A 19,827-nucleotide genomic window follows, 5' to 3' on the forward strand; every position below is an offset into this window, starting at 1 on the left:
TATAATTACTGATGCCAAATTATTCTCTTTTCAAAAGAAAAATGTTGTAAGATCGCCACAATAAGCCTGCTGCTATCATAAGGACCACAGCTGAAGTCTTGTTACACCAAAATCCCATGAAGACAACCTGTTTCCTTCGTGTCTTGTCCTCCAAAATTGTTTGAGCTGTGGCAGTAATAAATAATTATGAGCAATTCTAGAAGATGCCAAAGCGCTGTGACTTGCCCCATCCCAAGGCTTTCTAAAGTGAAATCTAACTCGTGGAGGGGAGAAAAACATTGATACTGAATGTAACAAATGGTTTAGAAAGTACTAACCTTGTAGAAGTGCAGTAGTCATAGTAACTGTTTCAGGAATGCTGACTTTGCTGTAAATGGACTGATGGAATTCTGGAGCACAATCGTTCACATCAGTGATTACAACCAAAACCTCAGTGGAAAGAGAGAGCGTTAAATGGCATCCAAGTGAAACAAGGTAACAACTCCATTGCTCTAGAAATACCGGATGGAAGAATTTGCTGAGATCTCTGGAAGCTGTAGCACATAGGAAAACTCATTTTTTTCATATTGCTCTTTTCCTGCTGAGAACTGCTTAGATATTAAATTCTACATTTGGAATTATCAAGTCCTAGCCCCCACAGCAACATTTCCATTCATATTTTCATCTCCATTGATTATTTCCTACCATTAACTCAAATGGAAATAGACTGTCTGCTTCCAAAGCATCCTTTTGCATTACCTCCTAATATTTCTATTATTCGTAACATCAAAAATTCTACAGGTGCACGTAAAACTGACTTTAGGCTAACTATATTTGTAAAATCATAATAGAATCTTCTTTCAAGTCATATTCTATCACTCTTCATCTTGTAGTGTCAATGGAAACTATTGGTCTCTGGTGTGCCACAGCCACTGTTTGTCACACTAAAATACTCTGTGTCCTCAAACTTGTTCCTAATAATTCTATCTCCTGCTCCTTTGGTGGTGAACACTTTATGTGCTGCAGCAGGAAGAAATGTGATATTACACGGATTTCCAAACTCAGAGAATCCTGAATTCAAACAACAGTGATAACTGTATTTAGAAATATATTTGCTGTCAAACAGCTTTCTGATAGAGCATGAACTGTCAGCTTTTGCTATGAGTTTTTACTACCTCCTCTCTTTACTATTTCACTTAGTGTTCTCAAAACATTCCCATTTTGTTTTGTCATAAATTGGAACATTTTCAAATATGCATCAATTTAGGAGTAAAACAAAGCCTCACATTTTCCTTGGCTGCATCTACCACCACACCTTTTTGGGTAAAGCCTATGACCTACGATGGAATGGCATGACTGGTCCCTAAAAAACAGCTTTCTTCGGATGTCTATCAGGAGTTAAACCAGTCCTCCTCACCTACCTAGAGATAAAAACGACTTTAAACATCGATACGGAATCTGTACAGAGACTGGGAAGGACTCAAGAACACAAAAACATACAGACACATAGAACACCGGAAACAAACGCCTACCTCAGCTGCACCACTGAATTGTTCATTTTCCTCTGCTCTGACCAAAAGAAGGTACTGGCGCTGGTCACTCTCATAATCCACGCTCCGCGTTAAGCTGATATCCCCTGTTGCCTGATCAATGCTGAACAGACCACTTGGATTGGTTGGCAAAGTGTAGCTCAGGGATTTGTTTTGATATGATACAGCAGTGACTCTAAGAAAGCTGCAATTAAAAAAAAAAAAAAGTCTTTTAAGCATGTAATAATTCAACAGTGAAAAATACGGCAAAAATACTACACATCAAAACCAGCTGCAATCCCGTAGATCTGATTAGAGCAATACGTGCTGACAGCTGTACCTGAACTCCAAATTCAAACATTTTGTAACCCAGGATTTCTATTATCTTGAGATTAAACAGAAAAAGATAAGACTCTTGCAAGCTGAGCACAGTAAGGATTAAAAACAAAGAAACAGAGGACTTCATTTTTGCAGCAACTGAATTTTCCTACTCTACCTTTCTTATCAGGTGGTGATGATTCTAAGGCAGGAAAACCTAAACATAAAATGCAAAATATTCCTTTTAATAATGATAGCATGGTAAATTTGCTGCTGCAGTCATACTGCTCTAATGTTTTAGACACCTGCCACAGGGAAAAGGCAGCCACTGGCCATGTGCCTGTAGCAGTGCATACAGAACCACAAGGTTTTAGCTTATCTGACACTTTTTCCCATAGATGTGCTTGAAGTCTTCAAGTGGGAAATGTAGTTGCAGCATGAAGTAAAAGAAATACATTATAAAATAGTAATTGTTACAGGGTTTAAAGCAGAACACTAAATCATCAAATGTTCATTGCCTTATTGTGAAAACTCTTAGGAGAAAGGATTCCATCTCCCAGAAGAGCCCTGCAACACCTGAGACCCACTGACAACTTCATTCAGAAAGACAAAGCTCAATTTGTCTGAACACTTCTGTCCTTTCCTTTTTTCATGCTGCTGCCTTGTAAATTCCCTCAGGTGCAACTCTGAAACGCTGCAAAAGGTTGCTGTAGGCCACTTTCTTGCTTTATTCTTCTTTCTGTTGTCTCACAGCCAGCTTAAGCCAACACAGGACCATATTCCTGCCAATAGGAATTACTTTGCTCTCCTTCCCTCTCTCCACCCCAGCTGCATGTTCATGCCACCTCTCCTCTCCTCCTGTCAGCACAATCACAAGGCTCAGCTGTGAGCACATCTAACAACCCAGCCGAAAACTCTTTGCTTTTTCATTCTGTCTTTCCTTGGATCAGCCTGCCAGCTCAGCTAACATATTAGAGCTAATGTTGGACCAAAGGAAAGGTTTGGTAATGCTTCTTGTCAGCAGCATTCTTAAATCAACCTACACTTGTGAAACCCAGCCCTACAAAACACAGCACATGACAGCAGCTCTGTTTTCCTGCAGTTGGTCTAATTTAGATACAAAAACTTCAAGATTCCACAGTGACTTTCAGGACTGCTTCTGGTTAGCACACAACAGAAAAGCACTTTCACTGGGCACACCATTCACATTAAAACCTCTTATGGCATAGTAATAACCATAACCAACCAAATACTGAATTCCTTTTGGATATTATGCAAATTGACAAAGCAATTAATCTCCTATCATTATAACAGGTGTGCAAGCCTATTTTTAAACAGTGACAAAAAAGAGTTACAAAGAATTCTATTATTTTTCATCCTCGTTGAGCAGCAGATACCTGTTAGATATTCTGGCATTGCACACCTCTTTAATTTCTTTTATGCATGTGCTAAATAAATTTACTGCAGTTTTAAAGAAAATCATTATTATTTGCTATTAACAACTGATGATTTTTTTTTTTAATCTTGACAAACCTCAGACACTGTGTAACTGTTGTAGACTGAACAGTACAATACAATACTACAGATAGTAACAGAGCTGACTAATTTGAAAGGCCACACAAGGGAGATGTTTACTGGCAAAAAAAAGTATTCTCAATTCAACTGCAGAAGGAAAATGTTTGCCCTGATACCAAAAGAATCTGTGAAAGATGGAACTAAGCATTCAGGTGGGCCTCCATTACTAACACTTTCTGTGCTATTTGGATGCACATAGTTAGCCAGCGGATAGAGAAGTAAAATGACAAGTTTTGCAGCATCTTCATTTTCATTCAGTTTGTCACCATGATTGATGAAGACAGCACAGACAGCCCCTTGTTTTTTCCAACTTTCATTTGGTGGAGAATCTACTGTTCCCAATGCTGACACATAGAACTGACACACACTATCATGCCAAGACAGCTTCCTTTGCGATGTAATGCTTTTAATTTGAATTCTGCATTTTGTTTGAAAACTAAGAGACAATTCTGCTTATACTTTCCTCATTGTTTAAAATCAAGAAATCACGCTTATTCATCACCACTGTTCAGTGTAAAACGGTGACTAAAATGCATCAAATGAATGCAATCACTTCAATTAAAATATCTAAATTAATATTCACAGTATCTAGGATTCACAGACAATAGTGAGGCTTTGGGGAGATCAAGCAGATGTTGAACTAAGAACGTAATATCACCACACTACTTTTTCCTGTTACTTACGATTTTTTTTCTGCCATACTTTCAGGAACATAAACCAAATATGATGTGTTGGTGAACTGTGGTGGTCGAAAGCCAGCAATTACAGAAACAGAGGCTGGAGACCCTTTGCTTCCAAGTTTATCTGCTGCCAGCACAGTCAGCAAATACTCCTTATTCCTCACTAATGGCAAGCCTGTTGTTTTGATCCAGCCAGTGTCCCTCTCAACCTGAAATCTGCCTTCTCCACCTAGGAAGAAGAGTCACAAACTGCTGTCAGCAAGAACAAACATTTTTATTTGATTAATACTGAGAACAGGGAATCAATTCCTGAGTTGGTTTTGTCTTAGAATTAATATTCATGGAAAAAATACAAAAAGTTTGTTTTGAACTCACTAATTACAGGGATGATTACATTTCTAAACTGTATTTTACTTTGTTAGACGTCAGCCTTCTTTACCCTCCAATATTTTGCTGTTATTTGATGCTGAAATATCCCTTTGAAGAAAATACCCTGCCAGGGCATGCTCTGGTCAAGAGGAACAGATTGCCTCTGGAGTGGTATTCCCACTGCCTTTCTGCTTACACAACTCTGAACTGAAGTTTCTTTTAAGTGCCCCAGCTAAGAAAATTATGAGTGAATTTGTAGCAGCTTTGCAAAGCTAAGGTGCCCAGATCCTTAAGAATTTCTTTGAAACTGACCAGAAGCACAACTTCCACAAGGAAAAAGGAATGTCAGCTTCTTCCAACCAAACCAGAAAGGTGCTGACTATGGCTACCACTGCTGCTCCTGTGCCCAAGCCCTGTGGTACTGCAGTGCTACTCCCGTGTCCACTGCCCTCACAGGCAACAATCTGGTCAGGAACCCAACTTTGCAAAGAGAACATGCTTCCAAACTGACCAGTCTGTCCACACACTCTCTACAAGTTTATCTTTCTCACCCTCAACACCAAAGGCTTGTAAAGTTTTTTTTAAGTAGGAAAGGAAGGTTTTCCACTAAAAGTAAGAAGACAAAAATGTCACAATACTGAAGCTTAATACAAACGCAGAAGCGAGGTTTAAATTTACCTTCCAGGAGAAAATATTCTACAGTTCCATTGACCCCTTCATCCGCATCCACAGCCAGCAGCTTATATACTTCAGTTCCCTCTGTAGCTTGGGGAGAAACCACAGCCAAGAATGGGAAGGGTTCCATGGCCCATTCAGGTACGTTGTCATTCACGTCCATCACAGTAAGTGTTAAGTGCAACAAATACCAATCTTTCCCTAGCAGTCAAACAGAAATGAAGAAATATTTAGCTACACAGCAGCATGCAGAGTAACAAACACGTATCCTGAGGATATAATGTCTGCAATATTGTTGGCATGCGATCCAGAAAAACCTTTTGGCTCTTCTCCTACAGTCACCCACATACAGACATAATGGGAAAAAAAATAAGCACAACTACTGCCAAACTGCAAGATCAGAGTGACTTGTATTACTTCCTAACAGTATTTCTTCTTAGGAAAGATCACACAACGTTAAATTTTACAAGTTTGAATGTGTGTTTTCTGAAAGTGTGCTACTAGAAAAAAAAATAAAGGTATGTTTTGTATATTCAATGATTACAGCAATTCTGAATTTTGAAAATAATTAACTATTTGTTGTCAGAAAGATTCTAACTAAATTACCTTAAGTAATGAATTTCCTGGATAAAAAGATCACTGAAGTTGTAATACCATTTTCACTTCTATTTAAGATTAAAGTAAAAATATGATTATACTGCCAACAGAGAATGCAACAATTCCAATCTCCAGAAATCAACAAAATTTTAAATTAAAAGTTAATTAAAAAAAAATTTAAAAAGCTAATTAAAAATTTAAAGTTGAGAGAAAAATTCATTTTTTTGTTTTTGCTATTACACCAATCAGTGAGCACAGAATTGCTCCTGATTGTGCAATAAACAGTAGGGAAGCATCATTGAAAAAGTGACAAAGAAGAAAAATATCAGTCTGGAACAACACTGCACGTGAAGCCCGAGTTTCCAACAAACAGAAATTACCTCATTATAAACATACCTTCTTCTCTGCTTGCAGGTTCTGTTAAAACACACATTAAAAAAGAAGCCAGAAGGAACCTCAAAAGAGCATTCCAGAACCTGGATGTACAATACAGCAGCATGGTTATTCTTTCCCTATTCTAACCTAGGAAATGAAACCAGAGACACAGTACATGAAGTCCCAGGACAATAAGCCCAGGAAACCAGAAGAAAATGGAGGGGAGGGAATGTGCTCAGCGCTGGTTTGTGTCTAAAGCCAGCATGACCCAGAATGAGAAGAGCTCCAAATGAAAAGTGCCAAATCAGAAGATCAATGTCTGCCCGAATTCTTGGATGATCTTAGTTTAAAAACAAAACAAAACAAACAAACAAAAAAAACCCAAACCACCTAAATGCAAAGGGGAAAAGCTAGTGTCAAAATTGTCCAACTTTTCACAAAGGAACAGACCTTACAGAAGTTGTCATGAGTTTATAAATACCCACTATTACCTTGGTTTGCCTGGGGATACTGCAGGCTTCAATAGCAAGCACTAAATCAGAGTTAAGAACCTTCAAAAATCTTCCTCTGTAACAGAAAGATCTACCAGGGGTTTGAGTGCCATCTCAGTAACACTGTCAGGAGTAGAAAGGTAGCCGATTTTATCAAGGCCTTTGACATGGTCCCCCACCACATCCTCATCTCCAAATTGGAGGGAAGTGGATTTGATGGGTGGACGACCCGATGGATAAGCAATTGGTTGAAAGGCCGCAGACAGAGGGTGGTGGTCAACGGCTCTATGTCCAGGTGGAGGCCGGTAACAAGTGGTGTCCCCCAAGGGTCTGTCTTGGGACCGGTGCTCTTTAACATCTTTATTAATGACATCGATGAGGGAATTGAGTGCACCCTCAGCAAGTTTGCTGACGACACCAAGCTGAGTGGTGCAGTCGATACAGTGGAAGGAAGGGAGGCCATTCAGAGGGACCTCGACAGGCTGGAGGGCTGGGCTCGGGTGAACCTAATGAGGTTCAACACGGCAAAGTGCAAGGTTTTGCATTTGGGCCGGAAGAACCCCAGGCACCCGTACAGGCTGGGAGGAGTGGTCCTTGAGAGCAGCTCGGCAGAGAAGGACCTGGGGTTCCTGATGGACGAGAGACTGAACATGAGCCAGCAGTGCGCTCTGGCAGCTCGAAAGGCAAATGGGATCCTGGGCTCCATCAGGAGAGGGGTGGTCAGCAGGGACAGGGAGGTGATTGTCCCTCTCTACTCGGCTCTTGTGAGGCCCCATCTGGAGTACTGTGTCCAGGTGTGGAGCCCTCAGTACAAGAAAGACACTGAGATTTTGGAAAGGGTCCAGAGGAGGGCGACTAAGATGATCAGGGGGCTGGAGCACCTCCCCTATGAGGACAGGCTGAGGGAGTTGGGCTTGTTCAGCCTGGAGAAGAGAAGGCTGCGGGGTGACCTCATTGCAGCCTATCAATACCTGAAGGGAACCTACACCCAGGAGGGGAGTAAACTCTTCAAAAGGGCTGACAACAGCAGGACTAGGGGAAATGGATCCAAGTTGAAGGAGGGAAGATTTAGGTTGGATGTTAGGGGGAAGTTCTATACAAGGAGAGTGGTTAGGCCCTGGAACGGGCTGCCCAGGGAGGTTGTGGATGCCCCGTCCTTGGATGTGTTTAAGGCCAGGTTGGACGGGGTCCTGGGCAACCTGATCTGAATGTGTGTGTTTGGTGGCCCTGCTAGGCAGGGGGGTTGGAACTACATGATCCTTGAGGTCCCTTCCAACCCGGGTGATTCTGTGATTCTGTGATTCTGTGATTTTATCTTCCTGGAATCTGGAAATCAACATCCTAATCAGCCCGCAAACTCACGTTCAAATTCTGCTTATCTTCTGAACCTGCACACATTCATTCACCAAAATGTAACATCGTGATTGAAGAGCAGCTGGTTCCAGCTGAGGAAGTACACCTGGATACAAACTCCTCTTGTCACTTACTGTGAGTTCACTGAACATTAATATGTCAGCTCTTAAAACACAATTATAGATGAGATACACCTCTTGTAAGGAAACTATGGACAACAGCATCAAGAGTGAGATTCAGCCTCAAATGACTCAATAAGCTTTAGTAATCAAAAACTAAAAGGACTTGCAAATGTTTCCCCAAGTACCTGCTTTTAATAGTCAATAGACCTTAATGTCATTTGTCATCTGGGCAAGACCAAAGCTTTCAGCAATATGTTGGGTACCTCTGAAACACGTGAATACTTCACAATTTCATTAGGATAGTCAGCACGAACTGTGCTGCATATAATCAAAGAGACAGGTGTGTCTCTCTTGACCTGTCTGTGTATCCACTGCACGTGGCCTTGCAGGTCTTACCAGTACGTTATCTACTTCCATCAATCACAGGCAATCTGATTCTCAAGCAGAAGTACTAAATAAATGATCAAAATTAGAGATTATTTCCCTTTCAGATAAAGGCAATCTGGAGGAAAATTTCTGTAAGTTTCCCCTTGACTGCATACCATATATCAAAGCAAGAACTATAACAGAACTGCACAGGACTACACTTGTCTGCACTGAGACCTACAAATGTGACCTGACAACTTGTAGAAACAACATCAGGGCGTCCAATGAAGCACGACCAGACAAGGGCTTGCCAGAGGACAAAGGATGTGATGAAGAGACTGGCATGGACAATAATGTGGAACGTATGTGTTTATAGCAGACATTAACGATTTCCAAGTATAAGAACATGAATGTGATTTGTGTAAAATATAATTCCTCATTCCAACAACTGACGCAAATAGTTAAAAAGCTTCTCATTTGTTTTAATTGTCAAGAGATATATCCTACAAAATGTGGTCTCTCACAACTGGCATCTTTTGCAACCAACATGGTTGCTTTCCTACTGAACAGCTGTTTTTCCTGCAGAGTGCAGCTAAAACCAGATCTCCAACTAATCTTTAATGAGTTATGTGAAATTCATTTTTTCCCCACGAGAGAATTAAACACTGTCATTTATGGAAATGATTTCTGATTCAACAATAGCGGAAGGAAGGGAATTCTAGAACAACAGCTCTCTGACAGTTTAAGATGTCTCGCTGCTACCCTCCAAAACAGACACCACCATCCCCAGCACGTAGCCAGCAGCTCTATTAACTACACTAGTGTGTCAATACCAGCACTAGATTGTTACATCTGCAGTAGTACATTATGATTAATAGTTGTTTATTAGTAGTATATAAGTACTACATCGTGGAAGAAATAATACATTATATTCCACTCAAAATCTTAGCAGAAACAGCTTAAAACTGATAATCCTCTGCGTATTTGGGTTAAGTCCTACAGACACACAAACGGGTTCTACATAAATTATCAATTCAGAACATGGAGTGGTGACAGCACGGTGGCACTGCCTGCAACTGCACTCAGTGGCCTTGAACAGAGATCCTACATGAGGAACTGTCATAGGCCTAATCGCCTTGAAAAGAACTGCCAAACAGTGCTGTAACACTACCAATAGGAATCTCTCAATATTAAACACCAGATACTTGATTTTCAAGCCAGGCACACTGTAGATACCTTACACAATTTTGTTCTTCAAAAAAACTCCTCCTAAAAGAATAGTACTGCTAGTTACCTTGTAGACACACATGCAGATTTTGCACTTGACATATATCCCTCCCTAACTTCAGATAACAGAAAAATGTAAATAATTGCTCTCTCACAAACACAGCCACAAGACAAAATTCAAGGCAGTTCTTGTTGCATAGGATGACAGTAACAGTCACAGTGGAACACCTCACATTAAAAACTAGCATTTTTAAAAGCTGTACAGAAAACAATGCTGCATATTCAAATGGATCAAACCCACTTCATTTGACCAGTAAGTGTTTTCCCCCGTTCTTTTCTCCTCAGTACAATGAAAACGGGTTACATGAGCAGACTGTTCTTTACACACATTTGCAAACACCACTTACCAGTCCTTTGCAACATCAAAATTCAGCCTTCTTCCCTCCCCTCTTTAAAGTTCACAGAGAAAAACAAAACTAACATTATAAACTCCAGACCAGAGGCTTTTCCTGCTTTAGCTGCTTAACTCCCTATTAGAGTCAATTCATCTCTCACCAAAAATCCTTCTTAGGGCAGCTCATTCTGACATTCCCTCCTGTTGGAATGACTTCATTTTTATCTCAACATTACTGACAAACACCACAGAGCTGAAATTCATTCCCTATCCCCAAATCAATCTTACTAATCCGCTGCTGAACCCTCATTACACCCATCTAAAATTGCTTATTTATCACATGTGTCTGTGACTGAAAAAGGATGGCACAGAAAGTATTTCATACTGCAGCTTACACACACTGAACTCAGACTGCATTGGGTAACAGAACATGATAGCTCACAGAAGTTTCTGCTCACAGGAAATATACTGGTATGTGACAACCCATCTTTTAACCTTCAAAGAAAAGGAATACACATTCTTCCACCAACCTAAATTGTGAGAGGGGCGGGAAGGACAGGAAAGCATTAGTGCTTAACCACAGCTAAAGACAACTTCTGATGTGCAGCACTGTCTGAACCAAGCCTCAAAATCGTGTGTTGAAATAGGTTGATTGCAATTCCAAACAGCATAGGTTGGATTTGCCTCCAAACCCATCTCCCTTCACCATGTCAAATTACAAAAGATGCTGTCAATCTGTGAAATGTGGCATACTTTCAGACTTCTGATTTCATTAGGATTCTGACTGTCTTTTCTCTCAAGAATCCAATGGATGCATCTGGAAGACGAGATTTGAAAATAAAATTATCGTACTCATTAAAAATGTGGGTTTCCCTGCCACGGTGTAATTGATAAAACTGACAACGGCAGACATTCTGATTTCTAAATCTGTCAATATAGAATATTTACTCGAGTGAACATGTCTCCACAATTGCAGACAAATACGTCACATACCTTGAATTTACCAAGGGGAAATGTAATATATTATCATGATTAAAGAACACCGGGTGAGAAGCCAGGTTGCTCTGGCATTTTTGGGTCATTTCAGTTTACTTTAAAAATTTTATAAGGGAGTTAAAAGTCTTGCAAGCCTTTAAGTCAATATCACTATGACATTCTCATCTACATGGGTCAGCAAACTAACTACTCAAGTAATATTTTTCCCTTTGCTTTTAAAGTTTTTCCAACTTCTACACATTAACCATAGAACCAAATGAACCAAAAAACAAAAGTAAAGAGCTACATGATTGTGGCAGGGTGGATCTATTAATTACCAATTAAAAGAGTAAAGAGATAACCACGTCACCAGGGATTCCCAGTGCAGCATGCATCTACCAACAGCAACAGACAAAAATCCAAGCGTGCCCTGCAGTGAAATAAGTGACTGTATATAAATAATGCAGCAAACATCCTTAGATAACAAATAACAGGTCTTAAATGGTGACTACAAAAAGCTTTGTGCTGAGAGAACTTGGATACACAGGAAGCAGCCACAGAAAGTGTGAAACAAGAAGATCTCCTGAAACTTTGCTTAGGATTTTGGGAGGGGGAGGGAAATCCCCATTTAAAGAATTTCTTTAGATAAATAAGATTAAACTTCTGAAACAAACAGACTTCCTTATTTAAGGAATTACGACACCTTATCAGAATAAGGAATGTCTGAATGCTGTTCATTGTTAGGTGAACCAAAAGGAAACAGCCTTCTAAATGATGAATTTGTTTTACAGCAAGACAGTTGGAAGGAGAAAAAAGAAAACAAAAAAATCCTAAAATATAACTGTTTGAGAATCAAAGAAAGTTTAACATAATTGCCATGTCAGACACAGGATCAATATCCAACTTGTTATGCTATAAATCAGCTTTAAGAAAGATCCTACCCATATGTTCTATAATTCTGTAATTTACTGCTTCCATCAGATTAACAGTTATATACTGGAATTCAGCTAGATCTTAAAAAAAAAAAAAAAAAAAAAAAAAAAAAAAAAAAAAAAAAAAAAAAAGAAAAGAAAAGAAAAGAAAAGAAAAGAAAAGAAAAGAAAAAAGCCTATTATTCTGGTAGAAACTAAATGTTTGAGATAACAGACAGAGATCTAACAGCTTTGGTGCACAAGTCCCAGAAGACTTACAAAGATATTTTTAATCCAACTGCTTGGCATAGACTCTACGTAATGTTTTTTGGACTGAATAAATACCAAGATGGTGCTTCAAAGCTCCATGAGATACCCCTTTCTAACACAAGTAAGATCCCCAAATTGTCAATGCCCACAGCTGCCCCAAACACACACAGAATGTCCACCTTCTTTCAATTTCATAATGTGAAATCTACTGCAGTTTAAAGAACCACATCTGCCTGAAAATACATGGCTTCAACTGAAGCTCAGAGTGATGCACAACTGTTGAAGTGACTGTAATCCATAAAAGAGGCAATAAGAATCACAGAAGACCAAATACCAACCAGCGATGGTCCACAGAGAAGCAGTACAGCTCAGAGGGAACTGAGGTCTCAGATAAAATTAGAGCAGATGAGCCAAGGACAAAAACCTCCCAGGCTTAAAATACAGGCATCACTGATGTTTGTATTTCCACTCTATACATTGATTTAGACAGGACAATTTGTGTTGATTTGAACAGGACAAACACAACTGACTGCTGTTAACTATTTGGAAGGCAGGCCCAACATCACCCCCAGTAAATCTTCTGATAAGAAAAAATGAAAGACGGGATTACCCAGCTAATGCCCATGGATAAAGTAAGGTCAAAGGAGCTTGTGATGGCGAGGATTAGTGAGATGGGATCTTTCATGCACCTCCCCTAAGCATTAACAGAATAATATTGGCTCCTTCTCAAATTAAATGTTAGCTCTATGATTGTAAGAATCTAAGACACTTTACTTTCTGTTCACTGGACAAAAACTTAAAACAGTATTATGCTCCTGGGAGGTCTATATAAATTATCTGTGCCCTAATAAATGAAATAAGAAACAAAATGCTACTGAAAACATAAGCATAACCAACACTTCTTCCAGAAACGGATCAGTGAAGAATAGAGCTCCAGGTTGGATGGCCATAGGGGTCAACCAGAGGAACGTGCTTGTCAAGGACCAGGAGACAGAAAATGTCTACAGGAAGTCAAGCCCTGAAATTTAGGAGTTCAGTCTAGAATCTGGTGTACAAACTAATGTACAAGTCTCTCCTAGTGTTTCCCATTGATTTCAGTTTTAACAACATATTTGTAACTTTTGGAAAATGTAAATACTCTTGGAGCCTATCTAAATAATTCCAAATTAGTTACTTCAGCCCTATTAAGATTACATCTTTGTCCACTGTCTAGAAAAGCAATTTAAGTTCCCACGGTATTAAGGGTAGCTAAAGTATTGAATAGAAATGCACATGTGCATGCAAGGGGCTGCTCTGCCTGTCAAAGACGAATGTGGAGTCCAGAGTGACTGCAAGGCAGGCAGGGACCTCAATGTCAGCGAGCAGGAAGAGCAAAGCAGGGCCTATGATGTACTCTGGGTCACCCAGCAGCTCAGCTGTTGCCAGACAGGTCTGTGGTGACAAGGCATGGCTGAGGTCAAGCCAGGGAGCCAGCTAGCAAGGCAATACAGGGTCAGCAAGGCGCATGGCCAAGCACGGAATTATGCACCCTGGTGGAGCTGGGGCCAGGCTGGAGCTGCAGCACAAGCCCCAAGGAACGGGGCAGAGGCTGCAGGCAGGGCTGCCCACCACTGAGAGCCCTACAGCAGCTGCCTTCCCAGAATACCCAGCTCTGCCAACCAGCCTTCAGGAATCAGGCACAGCTTCTCAAGCCTGTCTCAAACGCCTCTGTGCTTTAACTATTACATTAGAAAGCGAGTATTCAGCAACTTGAAGAGTTCTGAAGGTACTAAGTCACTATTAACCTTCCTCTGATTAAAACAACAGTACTAACAAAGTCATATTTTAAAATGTAGGCTCCTTGAAACAAACCTACAACCACCAGCATCCAAAGAACGTAACACTGTGCACTGTTAATTGCCCTCTACCTGGTCTCTGAGAGCCCGAATCAAGCTGCACGTAAAGATGATTATCTACTTGGTCCTATTGGCAGTAATACATCAAACTAGTGGAAAACACTACCAAGCTATTTTCTAAAACTACATGACAGAGAATTAAAAGAAAAGCTAAAAATAATTTGAAGCTGGCCACGGCTTTTTAACTGGGTTATCAGGCCTTGCTTCAAGAAAGCAATCTGCAACACGGCAGTGTGACAAGCTCAGCTGCAAGCCATCTTAGGCTTTCCCACTCAGACTAGATAAGAGTGAAAGCCATCACGAAGGTGAGAGTCACAGTAACCGGGGGCAAGGCTGGCTCCCATTGCTGCAACATCGTCTGAATCCTGATAGAGGCAGCTGCAACATCGACAAAGAGCTGAAACTTGAGCTACGTGACAGTGCAGCTGAAAATCCCAGAAGCACCCTCAGATTGACCCAATAGATACTGTCACTGCCTCTGAGCAATAACAGCCCCATCACATGGCCTCTCTTGGGGCTGAGCACGCAGGGCACAGAAAGCATCTGTGCCCTGGAAAGGGATCTATCAGCTCCTGGTTGGCAGTCAGAGCTGAGCACCGTGCACAGCCAGAGCCAGGGTTGGCATCCAGCTGCTGCAGCAGCACTCCGACGAGTCAGGCAAGGCCCAGTTCTGACTGCTGCTTCCCAGGACCCAGTGAAAGGGTTGGCTCCACAGGGAGAGGAATCTCATCTCTGTGGCTGTCAGCACTAACCAGAGCCCTGCAGACACGGCAGAATGCACTGCTGCCAGCTCCTGAACTTGCTCGGAGCTGTTAAGCCCCTGAGAATCCAAGTTCTCTGAAATCACAGCATGTAAACCCCACTAAACCCTTCCATGACGACATCTCACCGACCAACCACTCCGTGCCAGTGCAATCCTTTTCCCTGAACACCCACGTTAGGGACATACGAGAGTTTCTCATGGCACTCCACATCTACACAACATTGCCACAGCCACAGGCTGCACAAAGTAACAAAAGATGTGAATGGACACAAATGATCACCGTCCGTTAACTTACAAATATAGTGGAGCTAAACTGTGCTCTGATAGGTGAGAAATATCACAGAAGGCAATGGAAAAACAAAACAAAACAAAACCCAACAAAACAGTTGTAAAGTAGGCAGAGATAAATGATAGGCCGTTCTCTGGATGCCGAGTTAAGGTCCCATACAGTTTTTTGTGCCGCTCATTAATGACTCCGAGCTTTAGCCGCCGCAGCACGAGTCCCTTACCGCGGGGAGCATCGCACCGCCCCTATCGAGGCGATCCGACCACCGGCAAAGCAAAAAGACCAAAGGCACATCGCGGAGCCCACCCGCCCCGCCCGGCCCCGGGCACACACCTGCGCGCTGCCGGACGCGGACGAGGACGTCCCACGCGGCCGCCGCCTCCCGGTCCAGGGGCCCAGCGACCGTCACGGCGCCGCCGTCCCGCTCCACGCGCAGCGGCGATCGCTCGGCGGGCGGGGACACGAGCTCGAACCACGCGGCGGCGAAGGGCGCGGGCGGCAGCGCGGCCAGGAAGGTGCCAGGCCGGGCGTCCTCGGGCACCGCCAGCGCCAGGGGAACGGCGGAGGGCGGCGGAGCCCGGCGGCGGCGGAGGGCGCGGGGCGGCGGGAGGCGGCGGGGCTGCGGCAGCACCTCCAGTTCCAGGGGCGCGCTGAGGCGCGGCGGCCGCCCGCGGTCCCGGGCGTAGAGGCGCAGCGGGATGGGCGCGCGCAGGTGCAGCAGGGAGCGTACCAACACCACGCGCCCGCTGCGCGGCACCACGAAGAAGTGCGCGCTGCTCGGGCGGGCGAAGTAACGCAGCTCCGCGTTGGGCCCCGCGTCCGCGTCCTCGGCGCGCGCGTGCCACACGGCGGAGCGCAGCGCCAAAGTCTCCTCCACGCGGAGCCGCGCGACGCCGCCGGGCGGCCCCCCCCACGAAGCGCGGCGCGTTGTCGTTGTCGTCCAGCACGCGGACGGTGAGCGCGGCCAGCTCGGCGGGGGCGGCTCCGGGCGGCGCGCAGAGCCGGCAGCACAAACCCAGGCGGAGCGCGTAGAGCGGCCGCGCCTCGCGGTCCAGCGGGCGGCGAGTGCGCAGCCAGACGCGGCCCGAGCGGGCGTGCAGCGCCGCCTGGAAGTGAGCGTGGCCCTCGCCCAGGAGCTGCAGGCGCCAGCGGCGGCCCCGCACGTCGGCGCACCAGGGCTCGTGCCCCAGCCGGGTGAGCGGGATGCTCAGCCCTTGCACGCGAGTGCCCGCCGGCCGGTTCTCCGCCACCTGTCCGCCGAACGACGGCCTCCTCCTCTGCGGGGCGACGCGGGACGCGGCCAGAGCGCAACACAGCAGCAGGCAGCCGGCCGCCAGCCCGGCTCCGCGGGGCCCCATGCCGGCTCTGGGCCGGTCCGCCGCTGCGCCGAGCGGCGCGGGGAATGGGCGGGCGGGGCGGGGCCGGGGCGGGGAACGGCCGCCCGAGGGAGAGGGGCGCGCCCGGCCAATCCCCGCGGGCCGCGCCGAGGGGAGGACGCTGCGGGCGCGGAGCCCTGAGGTGCCGCCGCACGTCCCGCTTATCCCGTTCGTGCTGCAGCTTCACCCGGGCGGCGCGGCCTCGCCGCGATCCGAGCCCCTGCGCAACCCGCGGTGCCGTCCGGCCGTCGCACCGCACGCACGGAGCGGGCTTTGCCGCGCGCCTGCAGGAAACGCGTCGTGCTGAGCTGTCGGTAACTTCGCAGTTGTTTCTGAGTTGCAGTAAGCTTTGTGTTCAGGTGCCGGCTGCTCCCAGCGGGTACCGGGCAACGCGGGCTCCTCGAGCGCCCGGCTCCGCGGGACACAAAGGCACGGGGCTGTTCCGATGCGAGTGAACGTGCTGTGTACGTTGTCGCTGTTTGTAACATTTGTAGCTCTTTTCTTAACTGTGAGTGTGATAACCTTTTCCCATCTAATTTTGTGAAGTGAACCTCTAACGATGGAAAACTGAGGACATTTTCAGTATCTTTCAGTACTTTATAACGATTAATTTCCAGTTTTTTTCAGCCACCTGGGAGAACCTTTCCGTTAAGCAGTGTTCTGTACACCAGTCATAAGGTTAGAATAAATGGTTTAGTTATAATAACCTGCAGAAACGGATGTACTTCTTACAGAGCCAGGAGCATCTGAGTAACCCATGACCGAGTTAGAGGAGCCATACACACATAAAAATGTAAAATCTGAGGTGTGCTGCAGTCAATCAAACCAGTTCTCACTGAACAGTGCACTCAGTGCATTGCTTCCCCTGGCTGGTGCCTTATTACTGAATTAATTACATTGATAACTTTGGTGAACAGCTCAAAGATCTTTAAAGGAAAGCTCACCAAAAAAAAAAAAAAAAAAAAAAAAAAAAAAAAAAGTTTTCATATGATAGCTTTTCTATTAGTCAGAACTTTACATGACTGATGTGGGCGAGTTTCTCAGCACCCTGCCCAAAGGGCTGCTCAGGTATGTGCTGCTCCAGGTTCTGCAGTTCAGGAAAGCATATTGCTGCCCACACTGCTGCCCTATCGGGGCTGAGGGCCCCAGCAGCTGCTGACTGAGCGAGACACGGTGCAGCACCTCCACAGAAAGCACTGAGATCTGAGAGGAAGCACGGAGATTGCTGCCTCCATTGTAATGGTTTTGGCTGCTTTACGAACAAGTCACCCTCGAGCCTTACAGAGGAAGGGAAACCTGTCCCTTGCAATCCCTAGGAATATAAGATACATATTTTTCATTACTCTGAGATATTTTACATTGCGTTTTGTGCAGAGAAGAAAAAGGCAAAAAAAAAAAAGGGCATCCCAGTCTCACCTTTCCCATCTCTCCTGATCTAATAGCATTTTGTTCAGTCTGGCTTCCATTTGCTTCTTCTCCTCTTTCTCTCTTTTAATCTCCATGTATGAAACAGCAGCTGGAAGGAGTAATGGAAGGTGAGTTAAAGTGGGTTAACTTAAACCAGTGCCATCTTCTGTTCCACAGGCTTTTAATTAAATGAATTATCAGAACCAATGTTGTTTCATACCTGTGGAAGTAGATTTGCTTCCATAAGCTAGGGCAGAAAATAATTAATTGGAATACAATGAATAGTTCCACTACCAATGAAAAAGAACACAGATCTTGTTCCGTGCATGTATCTGTGTCATTTCCAAAGTGTAGCACAAACTACCAATATCTTAGCTTTGATAGTAAAGAAAGCTTATGTGCTATAATGCAGAGTTTCAGCTGCCTCATGTGGGCACAAATACGTTATCCAGAAAGTGAAAAATAACATGAGGGACATTTGACAGAAAAAAAAAAAAAAAACCAACAGCAGTCATGCTTTACAGTCATGGGGGAAAAAAAAAAAAAAAAAAAAAAAAAGGCTGATGTAAAACAAAGAAACATCAGAGCATAATAAGCAATTAAATGGCATGAATGGCTTCAGTCATGTCAACGGAACTATCGGCACTTCTGTAGTGGAGCAAATTTGTGAGTGACAATCCTAAACTATGCATACATTCTCTATGTGAAATAGATATCCTACATATTATATGGATATGTACACACACACAGGATTTTCCCGTGCTGGAAGCCAGGCATGAGCTCAGGCACCTTACAGATGCTGGGCTGAGCCCTGCTCAGTTCCTGCAGAGCTCCTGGGGCACTGCCTTGACTTTACTTGCTTCAGTAGCAAATCACCACCTATATAACAAAAGAAAAGGTTTGCCTCAAACCTTTCTGCAGATTTGATGGCCCCACATGGGTTACATTCCTCCAAAATATTTGCTGCTTTTCTAAAAAGACAGATGTCTCTTGGAAGAAAGGTAATGAATAATGCTTTTCTTTTTCTCTCATTCCTGCCTTCTACGGTGTGAGGTCTCCTCGCATCTCTGACTCACACCCACACCATTTAGTTTCCAGGCCCATTCTCCTGGATTCTCCTGCATGCAGAAACCAGCACCCTGATGTGGCACAGTGCTTCTCAAAACTGTTTTTGTTGATTTAGGGCCCACTGCTGAGGCTCCTGTTCACACTGCTGCACTGTAGGTCTTCCTCACTACAATTTTAATTCCGTTTAGCAATGAGCGAGCAAGGATTTCATCAAGGAGGAATTCTGGTGCACCTCCCAGCCAGAAGCACCGCACAGCCTGCAGTGCTGCCGTACCTGCAGGTCTGCGCTTGGAATTCCTCGAGGAAGGGGAGTGTTTTGTTTGTCAGCTTTATTCACGCGTGCCGTTCTGTTACTGCTACGACATCGTTTTTAAGGATAGCCACGAAGTTAATGTGAGCATCACTGAAAGAAACATTAATGATGGAGATTAAAACCTTACGGAAAAAAATACGGACTTTTCCAGAGCCCTCTGGTGTCTGAAACCTAAGGCGCAGAACTGCTGAGAACTGCTCTCAAAATTCACGCCTTCAGATTTTTATGTCTTTCTTAGAAGTGAAAATCTCCCACAACGCAGCCGGACGGCGCACATCAACGCCCCGCCCGCGAGGCCGGCCCTCAGCACGACGCCCCGGCCCCGACAGGAGCCGCACGGCCGTTCCGTGGGACTCGCGCGTCCTCTGCTGGCGGCACGGGGTAAAGCAGCAGGCGCGAGGCATCCCCGGCAGCCCGCGTTGCGGAGCCCGGCTCCTCGCGTCTCCACGACGCGCCGAGCCCCGCCCCGCCGCCGTCGGTCGGACCGCGCCGGCGCATGCGCGGTGTGGCGGC

General features: G+C 44.5%; 1 protein-coding gene across 1 annotated transcript in view; it reads right to left on the reverse strand.

Moving 5' to 3' along the window:
• Window positions 1-16,508, reverse strand: part of LOC122161767 (neural-cadherin-like) — a 46,712-nt gene extending 30,204 nt beyond the window's left edge. The window contains 6 exon segments of the mRNA XM_042821405.1: window positions 318-429; window positions 1,512-1,713; window positions 4,085-4,310; window positions 5,129-5,326; window positions 15,484-16,060; window positions 16,062-16,508. Coding sequence (XP_042677339.1) covers window positions 318-429; window positions 1,512-1,713; window positions 4,085-4,310; window positions 5,129-5,326; window positions 15,484-16,060; window positions 16,062-16,508 — 1,762 coding nt within the window.
• Between the last annotated feature and the right edge of the window lie 3,319 nt (window positions 16,509-19,827).

This window comes from Centrocercus urophasianus, unplaced genomic scaffold (genome assembly GCF_019232065.1).
Source record: "Centrocercus urophasianus isolate 14NV4802_14NV808 unplaced genomic scaffold, USGS_Curo_1.0 seq_2, whole genome shotgun sequence".
NCBI classification, from domain to species: Eukaryota; Metazoa; Chordata; class Aves; order Galliformes; family Phasianidae; genus Centrocercus; species Centrocercus urophasianus.